General features: G+C 39.8%; 1 protein-coding gene across 1 annotated transcript in view; it reads left to right on the top strand.

Annotated features, from left to right (window-relative positions):
* lonp2 (lon peptidase 2, peroxisomal) overlaps positions 1-17,114 on the top strand; it is a 70,359-nt gene that overhangs the window by 48,022 nt on the left and 5,223 nt on the right. The window contains exons 12-14 of the mRNA XM_063066924.1: positions 2,085-2,224; positions 4,820-5,027; positions 9,770-9,960. Coding sequence (XP_062922994.1) covers positions 2,085-2,224; positions 4,820-5,027; positions 9,770-9,960 — 539 coding nt within the window. The remainder of the gene's footprint in view (positions 1-2,084; positions 2,225-4,819; positions 5,028-9,769; positions 9,961-17,114) is intronic.

The raw sequence follows: 17,114 nt of genomic DNA, 5'->3' as shown, positions 1-17,114 counted from the left end.
TTTTCATTTCATAAAAAACATAGAAATCCAGAAATGGTGTTCATATTCAAGTGCGCTTCTAAGGCTACATGTGATGTGTGGTAAATGGGATTAGTAAAGATGGGTGCTTGATGGCTTGTGTGGGCTAAAGGGCCATTTTTCTGTGCTGTCTAACTCTATATTAGGCATTGTTCAAAATAATAAGGACCACAAAATGTAACTGATTAGCAACTCTCCATCCATGTTGTAACAAGAATTATGAATCTAATTTTATCATTCAGTTGCTTTAGTGAGATCATTGAAAATTACAATTGTGCTCTTTCTCAGGTACTTTTTTAATATATGTTGGAGTCTGACAGGAGCCAGCATTAATCTAATCATGTGCTGCATGGAAAGCTTCAAAAAGCTATTGACAACAAACAGCAATTGGCTCATTTATAATTTATTTGCACGTTTTCTTTTGAAAGTGACACATATGCAGAGAGATCTAGGTATTCATGGAATCTTGATTAGTCTTGGAGCTGAATGCAAAGTTTTGGAGTCCAAATTACATGACAGATAGAAAATAAATGTAGTAATTCCAAAGTTGAGGAGTTATGAATCAGGACAAACTGAATAACCTCCAGGAATTCTGGAGGGGAATAAATACCAAGGCTGTACAGTGTTAAAGCTCCTTGGAAAACTATGGGTGTTCATTTGGGTAAATAAAAGGAAGGTGTTTCTGCTTGTGGTGGAGTTCTAAACTGGGGGTAATAATTATGAGAGAGTGCAGCATTACTAAATTCAGCAAAGATTTGAAGGAAATTTTCTTGCCTGGGAAAGATTGTATGAGGTGATCTATTCACCTGAATAAATATAATAGATATGATTTTTTAATCCCATAAAGGGAGTTTAAAGTTGGTTAAATAAATAAATCTGGTATTGGTAATGTTAACTATGAAACAATGAATCACTGTTTGAAAACCCATGTGATTTACTCTTAGCCTTAGGGAAGGAAAATCTGCAATCAGATTTCAGGCTCCACCCTGATAACAATGCATGCGTAGTTGACAGCAAGCCAGTTACTTCAAGGGCAATGTAAGATGGCCTGAAAGAAATCTTACAGTTTCAGACAACCAGCTTTGTGAACAGTAAAAAAAAAGGAAACCAGATTTAATTTGAATTTGTTCTTATTTTGGACTTGTCAAATCCATCAAAATGCAAACCCAGTAACAAAAGTCACGAACAATGAAATAATGCCCAAATTTGTTTTTGGAGTTCAGCTGAAAGAAAAGTATTGACTAAAATTGAGGGACAACTCCATAGGCTTTAAATAATGATGTAGGGCTTTAACAGCCACCTGAAGTTGTAGACACCATGTAATTCATAGCATAGCATTTCTGACATTGCAACACAGCTTTGGTATTGCACTGAATTTCCTCTTCATTCAAAACATTTAAATTGCTTTAACTCAGACACAGAATTAAGTTTCCTAACAAAGATGGAAGTACGACTTTGACAAAGGGAATAAATGCTGTTTAAAGACAATCTTTCGTAATTCATATGGTGTCTGCATACATTGGATAGACTTAAAATTGTTTCTTTTGGGTTTTTCTATAGTTATGATGTAGCTTGATAGCTTATATATGTCATATTTAACTAGTTATGCTCAACAGGTACAGATGTATACTTTTTATTGAACCGAATCCCATATATTCTGAAAGTGACTGGGAAAGATCCTGCATTTTCATGTAGAGGTTTGTAAGATGTTTACCATTAATAACATTTTGCCAAGAACTATTATAACTAGGTCATAGAAAATATAAGTTTAAAGAGTATGAGCAGCATAATTGTTTATATATTGTACCATGTATATTTAAGAGGTAGGTCAATATTGGAAGTGCATTCCTTCTCCATGGCAATGTCCATTTTACTGAACTTCCTTTGCAGTGTTGCTGTTTGAGATGTTCAGATGTTCCTGAGTTTATTCTTAACTCTTTAATCCTCCCTAAGTTCATGATTTATTCTTCTATTTTGTATACAATATATCCATTTTCATTAGTCAAAAATGCATAGTAAAATGAAGCCTTTATAAATAAGCTAACTTAATTTTTCCTGTGTTAAAGACAAAGAATGTGTCCCCGAGGAGACCAAAGATGAATCTATTGCTGATGTAACAGATCTTGCATTGCCACCTGAAATGCCAATTATGATAGATAGGCATGCATTGAAAGACATTCTGGGACCTCCCATTTATGAAATGGAGGTAGGATTGGGTTTATAGTTTTACTACTTTGCCATGTTAGAATATTTCCGTTGCAGTTACCAGAATATTCAAAATGGTAATAGGTTTGTTTTACAGTAGTTTCAGCTTGATGCTAATTAATTGCAAATATAATATCACAGTTTAAAGCTATGCAGCTTGAACATGTGCTTTGATTTTAAATAGACAATTTTTTTGTGAAGCATTAAGGTGAAAGTAGACACTCAAGGTTAAGGTTAAAATGGCTGAGAAATTGACAAGGAATGAAAATAGATGATCTGTTTTTCTTCCTATGATGCTCTTCTGCTTCTGTCAAGTTCAGATTTTGAGGCATAAGTTATCTGTTCAGAAGATTCTTGTTAATAAGATTAAGTTGGCACAAAAGTCAGACTTTCGCAGAATTATAAATTGCTGAGGAATGATATTTTTCAATATAGTTTTTTTTACTGATCTTTTTTTTAAATCAATTTCTTTATTGATCCAGACAGGGGTAATTTCATTGAAAACTCCTCTCCTAGGCAGGTGTTTTCATTGTGTGGGTGTTGTAATTAACATTTGGACGAGTGTTCCTAAAAGAGGTATGAATTGGAATGTCATGGCTTCCTCAACTAGTAGGTCATTTGGGAAGTAACAATGCTTAAAATGCTCACACAAGAATCTCAGCAGTTGATTTCAGTGCCACATGAAAGTAGTGGAATTTTACTTTAAATTGGTGCAAAGTGAAGGCCGGCTACTCTTTCAAATTATAATCAAACATCCAGTAAACATTACTACCTTGCTCCTAATTATAGCATTGCTTCCACCAGCTGCTGTGCTGTATAGTGTTATTATTTACAATATGCAGCATTCTATAATTCAAATTGGTTTAACCACCAGATAACATTCATAGAAATGATGTGTTAAATCAAAGGGAAGAGCTATTAATAGAACATAGAACATAGAAATTTACAGCACGTTACAGGCCCTTTGGCCCACAGTGTTGTGCCTCTAGAGCCATGCTTCAGTATTTGGACATGAACCAAAGTTTTGCATTTTTTTAACAATCTAGGTTAAGCAAAATAAATCATTCATTTAACCAAATGTTTGGTCATTTCCGATACATTGAGTATTTGTCTAATTGGTAACAAATATTTGGGAAAGCATAAAAACCTGAATAAAGATACTTAAGCACTGAAGCAATAGATTGCTTTTTCCTTACATCCTGATATTATGTAACACTAAAAATAGACAAAGGTTTGTTACTTTAAGGAATAATCTTACTTGTAATAAGAATCAAGGATTTGAGTAAGATAATTCATTGAAGTAACAAATAATTGTTCTGGGCTTAAATGTTTGCTAAAGATGTTGAAATTTCGTCTTAACTTTAGTTGGAGGTTAAATTAACATTTAGTTAAATAATCCATTTTGCTAAGACAGTATTTATGTATTTGGCTGATTACTCATTAGTTAATACTTGGCCACTAGAATAAAAATAGGTAAAGCTTCAAAATAATTTTGTCTTGCATCCAGAAATTCAAGGATGATTCCAACTTATTCCCTTCGGTTCAATACATTTCTGGTAATCTTGACTTTTGTTTACTTAGTGACCCTTAACACATCAGTGTAGCTATTTCATTCAGAATATGTTCAGTAAGGTGCACAGAACAGCAAGAAAGCCATGGTAAATTTAAATAGAATAAGACTTAAGGAAATAGCACTGGACTTGAGCTTCCTGATTCTATGGTCAGTCCAACATTTACAGAAAACTGCACTGCTTTTCCTCCTATTTATCTCTTTAAAATCATTTGTAGTTTATTTTTCTTCTTTAACTTTATGTCGCAACATTATTATCATTAACTGTCTCCTGCCTTTCGATATGTCACGGGTTTTCCCTTTTTGGATCTTTCTTCCCCTTTTTGTAACACTTAATCTTCAGGTTTTCTAGTTCTGGTGACATGTCCTTTAACAAAAGCAGAAAATGCTGGAAAAACTCAGCAGGCTAGGCAATATCTGTGGGAAGAGAAACATCGTTTTGGGTCAGGCACCTTCATCGGTTCGGAGGAAAAGAGAGCTGGGTGTATTAAATTTTCCTCTATGGATACTGCTTGACCTGATGCATTCGCAGATTTTTATCTTCATTTCTGATTTGATTTTTCACAAGTGGAACACTTTCTGATGCTTTTTTAAAAAATATAGCTTGGAATACTTCATATGTATCTCCCAAATCATTTTAGTTGATTTGAATTGGCTTTAAGTATCAACATACTGTTTGTGCTGCTAGTTCACTCAGACTACCCTTATGTGGAAAGGAAATTTGATCCCTATAGATGCCATGGCCACATTAGTTCTTCTGTCAATGATGACCAACATTTCTATCTGAGACCAGGAATTACCAAGTTATTTTATCAGCTGACTTTTTCTTCTTCTTGTCCAAATACTATGTACCTACCATATCTTAAAATATAGATAGCATGTTAGATCTGGGAATTCCATCTTGTATTGTGCATAACTCTGGAAAAGGCAATGCTTTGAACTTTTAGGAGACTACTCATAAACTTTAAGCATTTGTTTCTTGACGATCAATTTAAATAATTTAATTATTTTTCTTTTACAATGCAGGTATCCCAGCGTCTTAGTCAGCCTGGGGTGGCCATAGGCTTGGCTTGGACCCCATTGGGTGGTGAGATTATGTTTGTGGAAGCGAGTCGAATGGAAGGAGAGGGTCAGCTCACTTTAACAGGGCAGTTAGGAGATGTTATGAAGGAATCAGCCCATCTCGCAATAAGTTGGTTGCGCAGTAATGCTAAGAAATATCACTTAACAAACGGTACGTATAGAAAATTTAAGTTTCAGCCACCACTTATTGACAATGTTAGATACGTAGGTTAAGACTAAAGGAAAAATGGTTGGAGTCGCTTAGCACTTTAGTGCAAGGGTGTTTAGTAGGTACATCAAAAATCAAACTTACAAAAATAGTGAAAAATGTCAATATTTGGAACATAGAACAGTACAGTACAGCACAGTACAGGCCCTTCGGCCCACGATGTTGTGCCGACCCTTAAACCCTGCCTCCCATATAACCCCCCACCTTAAATTCCTCCATATACCTGCCTAGTAGTCTCTTAAATTTCACTAGTGTATCTGCCCCCAGCAGTGACTCAGGCAGTGCATTCCACGCACCAACCACTCTCTGAGTAAAAAACCTTCCTCTAATATCCCCCTTGAACTTCCCACCCCTTACCTTAAAGCCATGTCCTCTTGTATTCAGCAGTGGTGCCCTGGGGAGGAAGCGCTGGCTGTCCACTCTATCTATTCCTCTTAATATCTTGTATACCTCTATCATGTCTCCTCTCATCCTCCTCCTCTCCAAAGAGTAAAGCCCTAGCTCCCTTAATCTCTGATCATAATGCATACTTTCTAAACCAGGCAGCATCCTGGTAAATCTCCTCTGTACCCTTTCCAATGCTTCCACATCCTTCCTATAGTGAGGTGATCAGAACTGGACACAGTACTCCAAGTGCGGCCTAACCAGAGTTTTATAGAGCTGCATCATTACATCGTGACTCTTAAACTCTATCCCTCGACTTATGAAAGCTAACACTGCATAAGCTTTCTTAACTACCCTATCCACCTGTGAGGCAACTTTGAGGGATCTGTGGACATGTACCCCCAGATCCCTCTGCTCCTCCACACTTCCAAGTATCCTACTGTTTACTTTGTACTCTGCCTTGGAGTTTGTCCTTCCAAAGTGTATCACCTCACACTTCTCCGGGTTGAACTCCATCTACCACTTCTCAGCCCACTTCTGCATCCTATCAATGTCTCTCTGTAATCTTCGACAATCTTCTACACTATCTACAACACCACCAACCTTTGTGTCGTCTGCAAACTTGCCAACCCACCCTTCTACCTCCACATCCAGGTCGTTAATAAAAATCACAAAAAGGAGAGGTCCCAGAACCGATCCTTGTGGGACACCACTAGCTACAACCCTCCAATCTGAATGTACTCCCTCCACCACGACCCTCTGCTTTCTGCAGGCAAGCCAATTCTGGATCCACCTGGCGAAACTTCCCTGGATCCCATGCCTTCTGACTTTCTGAATAAGCCTACTGTGTGGAACCTTGTCAAATGCCTTACTAGAATCCAGGTAGATCACATCCACTGCACTACCCTTATCTATATGCCTGGTCACCTCCTCAAAGAACTCTATCAGGCTTGTTAGACACGATCTGCCCTTCACAAAGCCATGCTGACTGTCCCTGATCAGACCATGATTCTCTAAATGCCCATAGATCCTAGCTCTAAGAATCTTTTCCAACAGCTTTCCCACCACAGACATAAGGCTGACTGGTCTATAATTACTTGGACTATCCCTACTACCTTCTTTGAATAAAGGGACAACATTCGCCTCCCTCCAATCCTCCGGTACCATTCCCATGGACAACGAGGACATGAAGATCCTAGCCAGAGGCTCAGCAATCTCTTCCCTCGCCTCGTGGAGCAGCCTAGGGAATATTCCGTCAGGACCCAGGAACTTATCTGTTCTAATGTATTTTAACAACTCCAACACCTCCTCTCACTTAATATCAACATGTTTCAGAACATCAACCTCACTCTTATTGTCCTCACCATCATCAAGTTCCCTCTCATTGGTGAACACAGAAGAGAAGTATTCATTGAGGACCTCACTCACTTCCACAACCTCCAGGCACATCTTCCCATCTTTATCTCTAATCGGTCCTATCTTCACTCCTGTCATCCTTTTGTTCTTCACATAATTGAAGAATGCCTTCAATTCTTGCTGTAATAGTATCCCTGACCAATAATGCCATCCCTCCTCCCCCCCCCCCCATCCCTTTTAAAGCACTGAAATCCAGGAATATTGAGAATCCAGTCCTGCTCTGGTGCCAACCAAGTCTCTGTAATGGCCACTACATCATAATTCCATGTATGTATCCGAGCTTTCAGTTCATCACCTTTGTTCCTGATGTTTCTTGTATAGCAATACATGTGCTTTAGCCCTTCTACCTTACTACCTTTACACCCATTATTCTGCTTCCCTTTCCTCAAAGCCTATTTATATGTTAGATCTGGCTTTACTCCACGTACTATACTTGCAGTTCTCTCATGACCTTTATCCTCTTCCACCTCACTATCTGCTCTAACACTCTGGTTCAACTCCCCCTGCAAATCTAGTTTAAACCCCCCCTGGAGCAGCACTAGCAAATTTTCCCGCAAGGATGTTAGCCCCCCTCCAGTTCAGGTGCAACCAGTCCCATCGGAACAGGTCCTACCTTCTCTGGAACAAGGCCCAATTGTCCAGAAACATGAAGCCCTCCCTCCTGCACCAACTGCTTGGCCACGTACAGGTCCACAATCCCTTATCCGAAATCCTTGGGGCCAGTTGCATTTCCGAATTCAGATTTTTTCAGATTTCAGACCCCCTCCCCCCAATACCAAAAAACACGTATGCTCAAATCCCTTATTTAACCTGTTTCAGTGCAGTGGACTTTAGGACCCAGCGGCGCACCGAACCTACGCACATCCTCCCGTATACTTTAAATCATCTCTAGATTACTTATAATACCTAATACAATGTAAATGCTGTGTAAGCAGTTGTTGTACTGTATTGTTTAGGGAATAATGACAAGAAAAAATTTTATTTCTAACAAAAACATTCAATAAAACATAAAAGTATACAGCTTCAAACGAACCGAATCAAACACATGGTAAATGACTTATTGGAATGAATGTAGAACGTCACTGTCACTATAAAACTTCAGTAACTTGTCTTTCTGTTTATTTAAATCATATAGAGTGGTAGTTCGGACACTACTTTCCTTAGTAAGACGCCACGCAGACACACCACGATCAAGCTTCTGCCATAACTCCACTTTCTGTGTTATTGATGATAGATGCTTCCTTCTGTTTTTCTCATTGTTACCCATAGGGGTATCTGCAGCTCTTTTTTTTGACATTTTCACAGTGAAATTAAACACAAGGTCAACAGTGAACACAAAACATCAGCAAACAGCAAATGCAGGTGTAACCAGTACGAGCGCTGAGCCACAACTGACGTCTGGCGGCCTCTGCCTAGTGCTGCCACGTCACACCTGAGTGACCTCAGCTGTTGGTGAAAAAAAACCGGTTTTCAGAGCTTTTTGGATTTCAGAATTTCGGATAAAGGAATGTGCACCTGTATTTAGCTGCATTATCTTCTTATTTCTAGCCTCACTAGCACGTAGCGTGGGTAGCAAACCTGAGATTGCAACCTTGGAGGTGCTGTCCTTCAACTTTGCACCTAACTCCCTAAGTTCTCTTTGCAGGACCTCCTCCTTCTTCCTATCCACATCATTGGTCCCTACGTGGATCACGACATTTGGCTGCTCATCCTCCCTCTTCAGAATACCGAGAACTCGATCCGAGATATTTACCAGAAAGCACAATGATAGCTTCGTATTTATTCTTGTTCAGTGTGATTTCCTGGTAGTCCCTTTTCTCTCTCCTACCGAGGGCAAACAGCTCTTTTTTTTTTCCCCTACACTAGGACAAACCATCTTTAAATACCAGGAAAGGTAACATAAGACTACACATGAATTAGAATACGATGCATCCTACAATGTAGTTACAATCATGTTGCAAAATAAACAGAAGTATCTACATTAAATACAGTGCACATTTACATATCCCCATTACTAAAGAATGGACTATTCCGCCGTGTATGGCGGGAAAGGCACCGTAAAGCCAACCCGAGTGCATCAACTTGGCTTAGGACCCATTGTGAGAGCGTACTGGGGAAGACATTGAAGTGCGCACACTCAGTGCAATGACAAGGCGTGTGTGTGTGTGTGTGTTTACCATGTGTTCTCCATCACTTCAAACCTGAAATTAAGCAGTAACATTTACAATGCAAAAAGTAGCAGCAAAATCTAAATTGGTATCCAGTAATAAATGCTGATCATCCCAGAAGAAACATTGGTCAATTATTTAAGCAACACACAATCAATGTTCATACCATCAGGCCATGAGGCCACAGTCAGGTTGGAGGAGCAACATCTTGTATTCTGTCTGGGTGGCCTCCAACCTGATGGCGTGAACAGTGATTTCTCAGACTTCCGGTAATGCCCCCTCCCTCACCATTCTCCATTCCCTTTTTCCTCTCACATGATCTCCTTGTGTGCCCATCACCTCCCTTTGGTGCTCCTCCCCCGGTTTCATGTTTGAGAGAATGTTTAGGAACTGTTTTAAAAATGTAATTCTTCTGTATTACTTACCTAATTATTCAAAATAAATTTTCTGACAAATTTGAAATATCCAAATCGGAATTGAGAAGCTCAATTTAATTGTTAAAATTATTATCAAGCAGATACTACACAACATTCCTATTTTTAATTCACTAAATACATAGGCACCCCAAAAAGAGAACTCAAAGCTTATGAAAACTTCATTGTGACTTCTTACTTGATCTGCAGAAGCAGACTTTTAGGAAAAGTGTATTCAAATTTATATATAAAAATGTGTTTCTATAATCTGGACAGTAACAAATTTTCTTCTCTTTACATGTAGCTGCTGGGAGCTTTGATCTCCTTGACAACACAGACATACATCTGCACTTTCCAGCTGGAGCCGTCACAAAAGATGGACCATCTGCTGGAGTTACTATAGTAACCTGCCTTGCTTCTCTGTTCAGTGGCCACTTAGTACGCTCCGATGTAGCCATGACAGGCGAAATAACGCTCCGAGGCCTTGTTCTCCCGGTAAGTGTTCATTGCACTACACCGTGCACACTATCGGACTATTTAATTGACAAACTAGATAAAATATTTTAAAAGCATATTGTTCAATCTCCATATTAGCATGTCAGTAATTACTTTAAAAAATCAAAATTAAGTCTACATCACTATCACGTGAGTCTGGATAGAACAGATGCTAATAAGTTAGGACAAGCAGAACCTTTATTTAAGGAAGGGAATAAGGATAATTCCAGCAGTGCAGCATGTCAGTTTCATTTGTGGTGCAAAAGCTTTCAGAAACATTTATCTGGGACAGCCAGCTGGAGGAAGATTAAAGCAAAGCAGGCAGATTTATTGATAAATTATACTAACCAATTTGTTAGAATCTTTTGATGATGTAACAGTTGATGTAGACAATATAGTTGAATGTGGTATACTTCTAGAAGGTCTTGTTAAAATATAATGGTCTATCAGAAAAGTTAAATCATAATAACTGTAGGAGCCATGCATCTGTTTTCTATCTGCTTTGCATTCTGAGTTGCACATTTATGATGTTTATTATGGTGTTGTCATAGCCAGGAGTGGTAGTGGGGATGAGCTTGCACTACCTATAAAGTGCTCCAAATGGCGTGCCAAGTCCAACTCTTGGCCTTCACGTGTGGTTTAGCTACTGGGCCCTGCGGAACTGTTTCTACTGACGAGAAGGGGCAAAGTCAGACCACTGGTGCCTCAAGACCAGTTGCTTTGGGCAGGTGGGGCTTGTCAGCCTTGGACTGCAGCCCACCAAGGAGAAGGAAAGCTCTGATTTTAAACTTCCACTGCCTTGCGGCCATACCCACCTATGAGAAAGGCTTTGGCAGTATACTCCGACGAAGAAATCCGGAGCTGGGGTCCCTAAGGCAGTTTGATGCTGTTTTTACAACTTCACTCTGGCAACCTCTGCGACGACACTGGTGCCAAGCTGTATTGGCACTTGCCCTTCCCTTGGACTACATCAGTGATGTGGAGAGGGGGAACCTGCTGCATGAGCGACAGCCGGTTCGCTTGTGAGTCTGTTGGGGTCATCTATTGCACCCGGGCTCCCGGTGCGGCCGCCTCTACATCGGTGAAACCTGACGCAGATTGGGGGACTGCTTCGTCAAGCAACTGCGCTCCGTCCGCCTTAACAGACAGGACCTCCTGGTTGCCACCCACTTCAACTCTATTTCCCATTCCCATTCAGATATGTCCATACATTGCCTCCTCTACTGCCACGATGAGGCTAAACTCAGGTTGGAGGAGCAACACCTCATATACCGTCTAGGTAGTCTCCAGCCTCTTGGTATGAACATAGAATTCTCCAGCTTCTGGTAATTCCCTCCCCCTCCCTTCGCCTATCCCTATGTCACTCTGCCCCCTCCCCCAGCTGCCTATCACCTGCCTCATGGTTCCGCCTCCTTCTACTACCCATTGTGTTTTCCCCTATTCCTTCTTCACCTTTCCTGCCTATCACCTCCCTGCCTCCCCTCCCCCACCCCTTTATCTTTCCCCTTACTGGTTTTTCACCTGGAACCTACCAGCCTTCTCCTTCCCACCCTCCCCCCACCTTCCTTATAGGGCCTCTGCCCCTTCCCTCTTCAGTCCTGACAAAGGGTTCCGGCCCGAAACATTGACTGATCGTTTCCACGGATGCTGCCCGACCTGCTGAGTTCCTCCAGCATGTTGTGAATGTTGCTTTGACCCCAGCATCTGCAGAGTATTTTGTGTAGCTGGTTCTTCAAATCTTCCTGCCCAGGCTTGCACCCTGGAGAGGACACATGATCAATGGCTGCCTACTACTACTATGGTAGTTAGTCACATGGGTGGGGGTGTGGTAAAAGCGAAGGGAGTAAGTTATGGATTCATGCTGTTTTTCTGGATAGTTTTAGAGCTGGGTACCTCCAGGTGACAAAACTTTTGGAGACCACTTAACTTCGATTAAGTACGTTTAGTATTGCTAGTTTTGGTTTCATAAGTTTCATTCGCTTCAAGATTGTATATTTTGCTAGTTGCTAATAAAGGATCGAATACATGTCTTCAACTTTTTTGAACATTGTTATTATTGGATTAATCAGAGGTCACATCTTACAAGGTTAACTGCCCATGGAGTCACCAACAGCAGCACTGGTTTGTTCGAGTTAGTGCTACAATAGCTAAATGGGATATTGATAACTTGGGGGTGAAAATTGGATGAGTAATAGTGGGTTGTGCTGGTTTGTATTTTTGATTGGAGGAAAGTGAATCTTTCTACTTCATGATCAAAATGAGGGTCATTAGTTTTCTTTTATATTAATGACATGGACATTAATGTAAACTAATTATGAACTACAAAGAATAGTGACAGACTCAGTAAAAATGTGGTTTAATGTGGAGAAATAGGTGGTTAAGACTATTTGATAGGATGAATAGGAGGGATTTTATAGAATATAGAATAAAAGAGGTGGGGGAACAGAACATCTACAAATTATTTAAAATGGCAGGGTGGATTGAGAAAGCAGTTACTAACATAAAATTCTGGTACTTATTGATGCTCTGGTCTCAGCTAGAGCTTTATTTAATTCTGATTTGTACTTTATAGGAATCATTAGAGAAGATATAGGAAGAAAAATAACATTGCTTTCTGGCATAGGGACTCTATTTAAAATGATAGGATAGAAAGGCTGAGAAGATTTAGACAAGTGTGTAAATGAGGGATCTTGCAGAGTGAATAATAGGAGGCTACTCCATTTGGTGAAGAATGAATTACTTGCATCATGTATATACTCAAGCAAAGTGACAGGTGATTAGAATCTGGAATGCATTTGTGGTGAAGGCAGGTTCCACTGTGATTTTCTTTTTTTTTTATTGAAGGAATGACGCAATACAGGATATATAATGGATTACATTTTCCTCCATTTTGCTTTAGTATCATACCCCCAAAACAAACCTCCCCCCACCCGCCCTCCCCGAACATATCATGGCAGCTAATATATTTACAACACAACAATTCACAAATACAAGTACGGACATTTCACAACCGTAACCCCCACCACTACTTCAATACGACGGCTCACACACATCTGCAACATGTCAGATGATCCAAAATACACTCATATTTACAATTCATCAACCACCCTGTGAGGTAAATTATAAGTGTGTTAAATGGGAGGCAACTTCCTAAGTACAATCAAATGCCCTCAACTAGTAGGTAATTCCTTAAGACTCCCAAAATATGATAAGAAAGGTCCCCATTTCGAATAGAACTTTTTCACAGACCCCCTCAAAGTGAATTTAATCTTTTCTAATTTCAGAAAAACATTACATCTTCTAACCAAGCAGCAGCAGTTGGGAAAGTGGCAGATTTCCAAACCAGCAAAATTCTCCTACGAGCCAATAGCGATGTAAATGTAATGATATCCGACTGGCTTGCACTTAAACCCAAATCATCATCTGCCACACCAAATACAGCTATAAGCGGGCAAGGTCTCACTGTCACCCCCAAAACCTCACTGATAATTTTAAAAACCAGTGCCCAATAGTCATCAAGTCGAGGGCATGACCAAAATGCATGTACTAAACCAGCTGGAGAGAAGGAACACCTGTCACAGCCAGCGTCTGTCCCAGGGTATATGTCTGCCAGTCTGGCTTTACTTAAATGTACCCTGTGTAAAACTTTGAATTGTATGAGCCCCAGTCTAGCATATAATGATGAAAAATGAACCCTATTCAATACTTTTGCCCAATATTCTTCCGCAAGGTCCATACCGAGGTTGTCCTCCCACCTACTCTTAGTTTTGTTTAGATCTTGAACTCCCAAAGACATCAGCTGAGAGTATAGTTCAGAAATCAGCCCCTTATTGTTAAAGCTAAGAGTGAATTTTTCCCATAACATAGCAGGTGGTAGATCAGGAAAAGAGGGAAATTTTTCCTTGACAAAGTGGCGAATCTGCAGGTATTTAAAAAAATAATTATGCAGAAGGCCATACTTACTGCGCAGGTTATCAAAACTATCAAATACATTATCAGTATACAAATCCTTAATGCGCATAAGACCGTTCAAACCCCATTGTCTGAAAGCTGAATCGAATGTGGAGGGAGGAAATAAATGTTTTTTATGAACAGGGCCCAAAACTGAAGCTGATATGAACTTATAGTGGCAGCGAAATTGATTAAAAATTTTGAGGATGGAGAGCACGACTGGGTTAGATGTGAATTGAGAGGATTTCAATGGTAAGGAAGAATACACCAAAGCTAGGAGAGACGAGGAGTGGCAAGACCGTGACTCAAGCAGGCACCAGATTATATCTGGCCGGTGAAGCCAAAATAATACTTTTTGAATGTTCGATGCCCAGTAATAATGAATAAAGCTGGGAAGACCCATTCCACCTACGTCACGACCTCTTTGAAGAATGCGCTTATTAACCCTTGGGACCTTATTTTCCCAAATAAAGGAGGTTATAGCTTGATCGACTGATTTAAAAAATAACTTAGATAAGAAAACTGGCAAACACTGAAACAAATAGAGAAATTTAGGAAGTATAGTCATTTTCACTGACTGAATTCTCCCAGCTATAGTAAGGGGTAAACTGCGCCATCTCTCGAAATCAGCCTTCATTTGGCTAACCTGAGGCCTGTAGTTAGCTTCAAACAGAGATGTAAGAGAGCGAGTAATATGTATTCCTAGGTATACAAAACCATCTTGAGATAAAGGAAAGGGCAAGGATTCCTGTCGGATCTGTAGGGCCAAGTTATTAATGGGAAAGCATTTGCTTTTTTGAAAGTTCAGTTTATAGCCAGAGAAGGCTCCAAATTGACCTAATAATGACACAATAGCAGGACTACTACCTATAGGGTCGCTAACATAAAGTAAGAGGTCATCAGCATATAGGGAAACACGGTGTTCCATGTCCCCTCTTCTAACACCTTGAAATAATGTAGTTGACTTAAGTGCAATAGAAAGAGGCTCAATTGCAATTGCAAAAAGAAGAGGGGACAGTGGGCAGCCTTGGCGAGTGCCACGTGTTAATGGGAAATAGTCAGATCGAAAATAATTTGTCTGTATACACGCTAAAGGCGAGTGGTATAATAGCTTAACCCAAGCTATAAATATTCTGCCAAATCCAAATTTCTCCAAAACACTAAACAAGTATACCCATTCCACTCTATCAAATGCCTTCTCCGCGTCCAAGGCGATAACAACCTCTGGACTTGGAGAATCACTCAGTGAATAAACCACATCAGCCAGTCGACGGATATTAAAAAAAGAATAGAGATTTTTAATAAAACCTGTTTGATCATCTGAAATTATCTTGGAAAGGGGACGTTCTAAACGACATGCAAGCACTTTAGCCAAAATTTTCACATCTACATTCAAAAGTGAGATGGGGCGATATGATCCACATTGAGTTGGGTCCTTGTCCTTTTTAAGAAGTAGTGAAATGGCTGCCTGTGAAAAAGAAGGGGGTAAGGAGCCGTTCTCCAAAGATTCCTGAAACACTTCTAGAAGGACCAGTGTGAGCTTATCCTTAAATTTCTTATAAAATTCTATTGGATAACCATCAGGACCTGGGGACTTACCACTCTGCATAGCCATAATGGCATTATTAATCTCTTCCTGCCCAAGAGCCCAATCTAGGTTCTCCACTTCCTCTGGTTCAAGAGTTGGTATTTCCAAATTATCTAAAAATGTTCCATATTTGTTTTATCTGAGGGGAACTCTGAGGCATACAGAGAGGAATAAAAAGTTGCAAAGATGTTATTAATCTCTTTTGGATTGCTTGTCAAGTTCTGGTGCATGTCTCTTACCTGGGGAATAAATCGTGATGCAGCTTGACGTTTCAACTGATGAGCCATAAGCCGGCTCGCCTTGTCACCATATTCATAATAGAGGCCACATGTCTTAAGAATTAATTGTTCTGATAGGTTTGTAGATAGAAGATTAAACTTCGCTTGCAAATCAACCCGGCTTTTATATAATTCCGCAGTGGGTGCCTCAGAGTATTTTCTATCCAGGTCCCAAATAGATTTCAATAACATTTGCATTTCCTTCCTACGCTCTTTATTGGCATGTGAAGTATAAGATATTATTTGACCCCTCAAGTAAGCTTTTAAAGTTTCCCAAAGTAAAGAGTACGATACCTACTCAGTTTTGTTAGTCTCGAAGAATGGGTCAATGTTAGCCGATATATAACTACAAAATTTCTCATTAGAAAGCAAAAGGGGGTTAAGTCTCCACAGAGGCCGTTCTCTAACGTTTAAAGGAAAACATAGGTCCAGTTTCACGGGCGAGTGATCATATATAACTATAGCAGTGTATTCAATTTGTCTAATCATAGGTATCAAGGAATTATCTATAAAGAAATAGTCTAGCCTGGAATAGGAGTGGTGAACATGAGAGAAGAAAGAGAATTGCCTAACTGATGGATTCAAAAATCTCCAAGGATCCATATAACCATTTTGTTGCATAAACATTGAGAAGGCCTTTGCCATACCAGAAAATGTTCCCCTAGGGAAAGACCTATCAAGCAGTGGGTCAATAGCACAGTTCAAATCTCCGGAAAAGATTAGCTTATGTGTATTCAGGTTAGGTATTAATGACAAAACCTTATTTGCAAATTGGACATCGTCCCAATTAGGAGCATAAACATTTACCAAAATAACGTATCTGAAAGAGAGAGCCAGGGACTATAATAAAGCGACCATTAGGGTCACTGATTACATCAGATGGTGTGAACTGCATTCTTTTGGTGATTAATATTGCCACCCCCTGGACCTACTATTAAATCTGGAATGAAAAACCTGACTAATCCATGCTTTACGAAGTCTATTATGGTACTCCACTCTTCAATGTGTCTCTTGTAGAAATAGTGTATCTGCTTTTAATTGTTTCAGATGAGAGAAAATTTTAGCTCTTTTAACCGGACCATTGAGCCCCTTTACATTCCAAGAAATAAACCTCACAGGGTGGCCTCCATCAGCAGCAATCTCGTTAACCATATCAAAAGGCACACAGGGCCTACAATCCAAAACAGTGCGAGGGCATAAGTTGCACACAATAACACACAATGAAAAGAAAGTCTGATCAATCTGTAACACACAAAAGAATAAACTGCCATGGTAATCCCCCAAAACACTCCCCCCACCACTTCACACAAACAAAAAAACCCAATTAACCCCCGAAA

The sequence above is a fragment of the Mobula hypostoma genome, chromosome 14 (genome assembly GCF_963921235.1).
Source record: "Mobula hypostoma chromosome 14, sMobHyp1.1, whole genome shotgun sequence".
Classification (NCBI taxonomy): Eukaryota; Metazoa; Chordata; class Chondrichthyes; order Myliobatiformes; family Myliobatidae; genus Mobula; species Mobula hypostoma.
The sequence above is the reverse complement of the archived record's forward strand: the minus strand, read 5'-3'. Positions and strand labels throughout refer to the sequence as shown.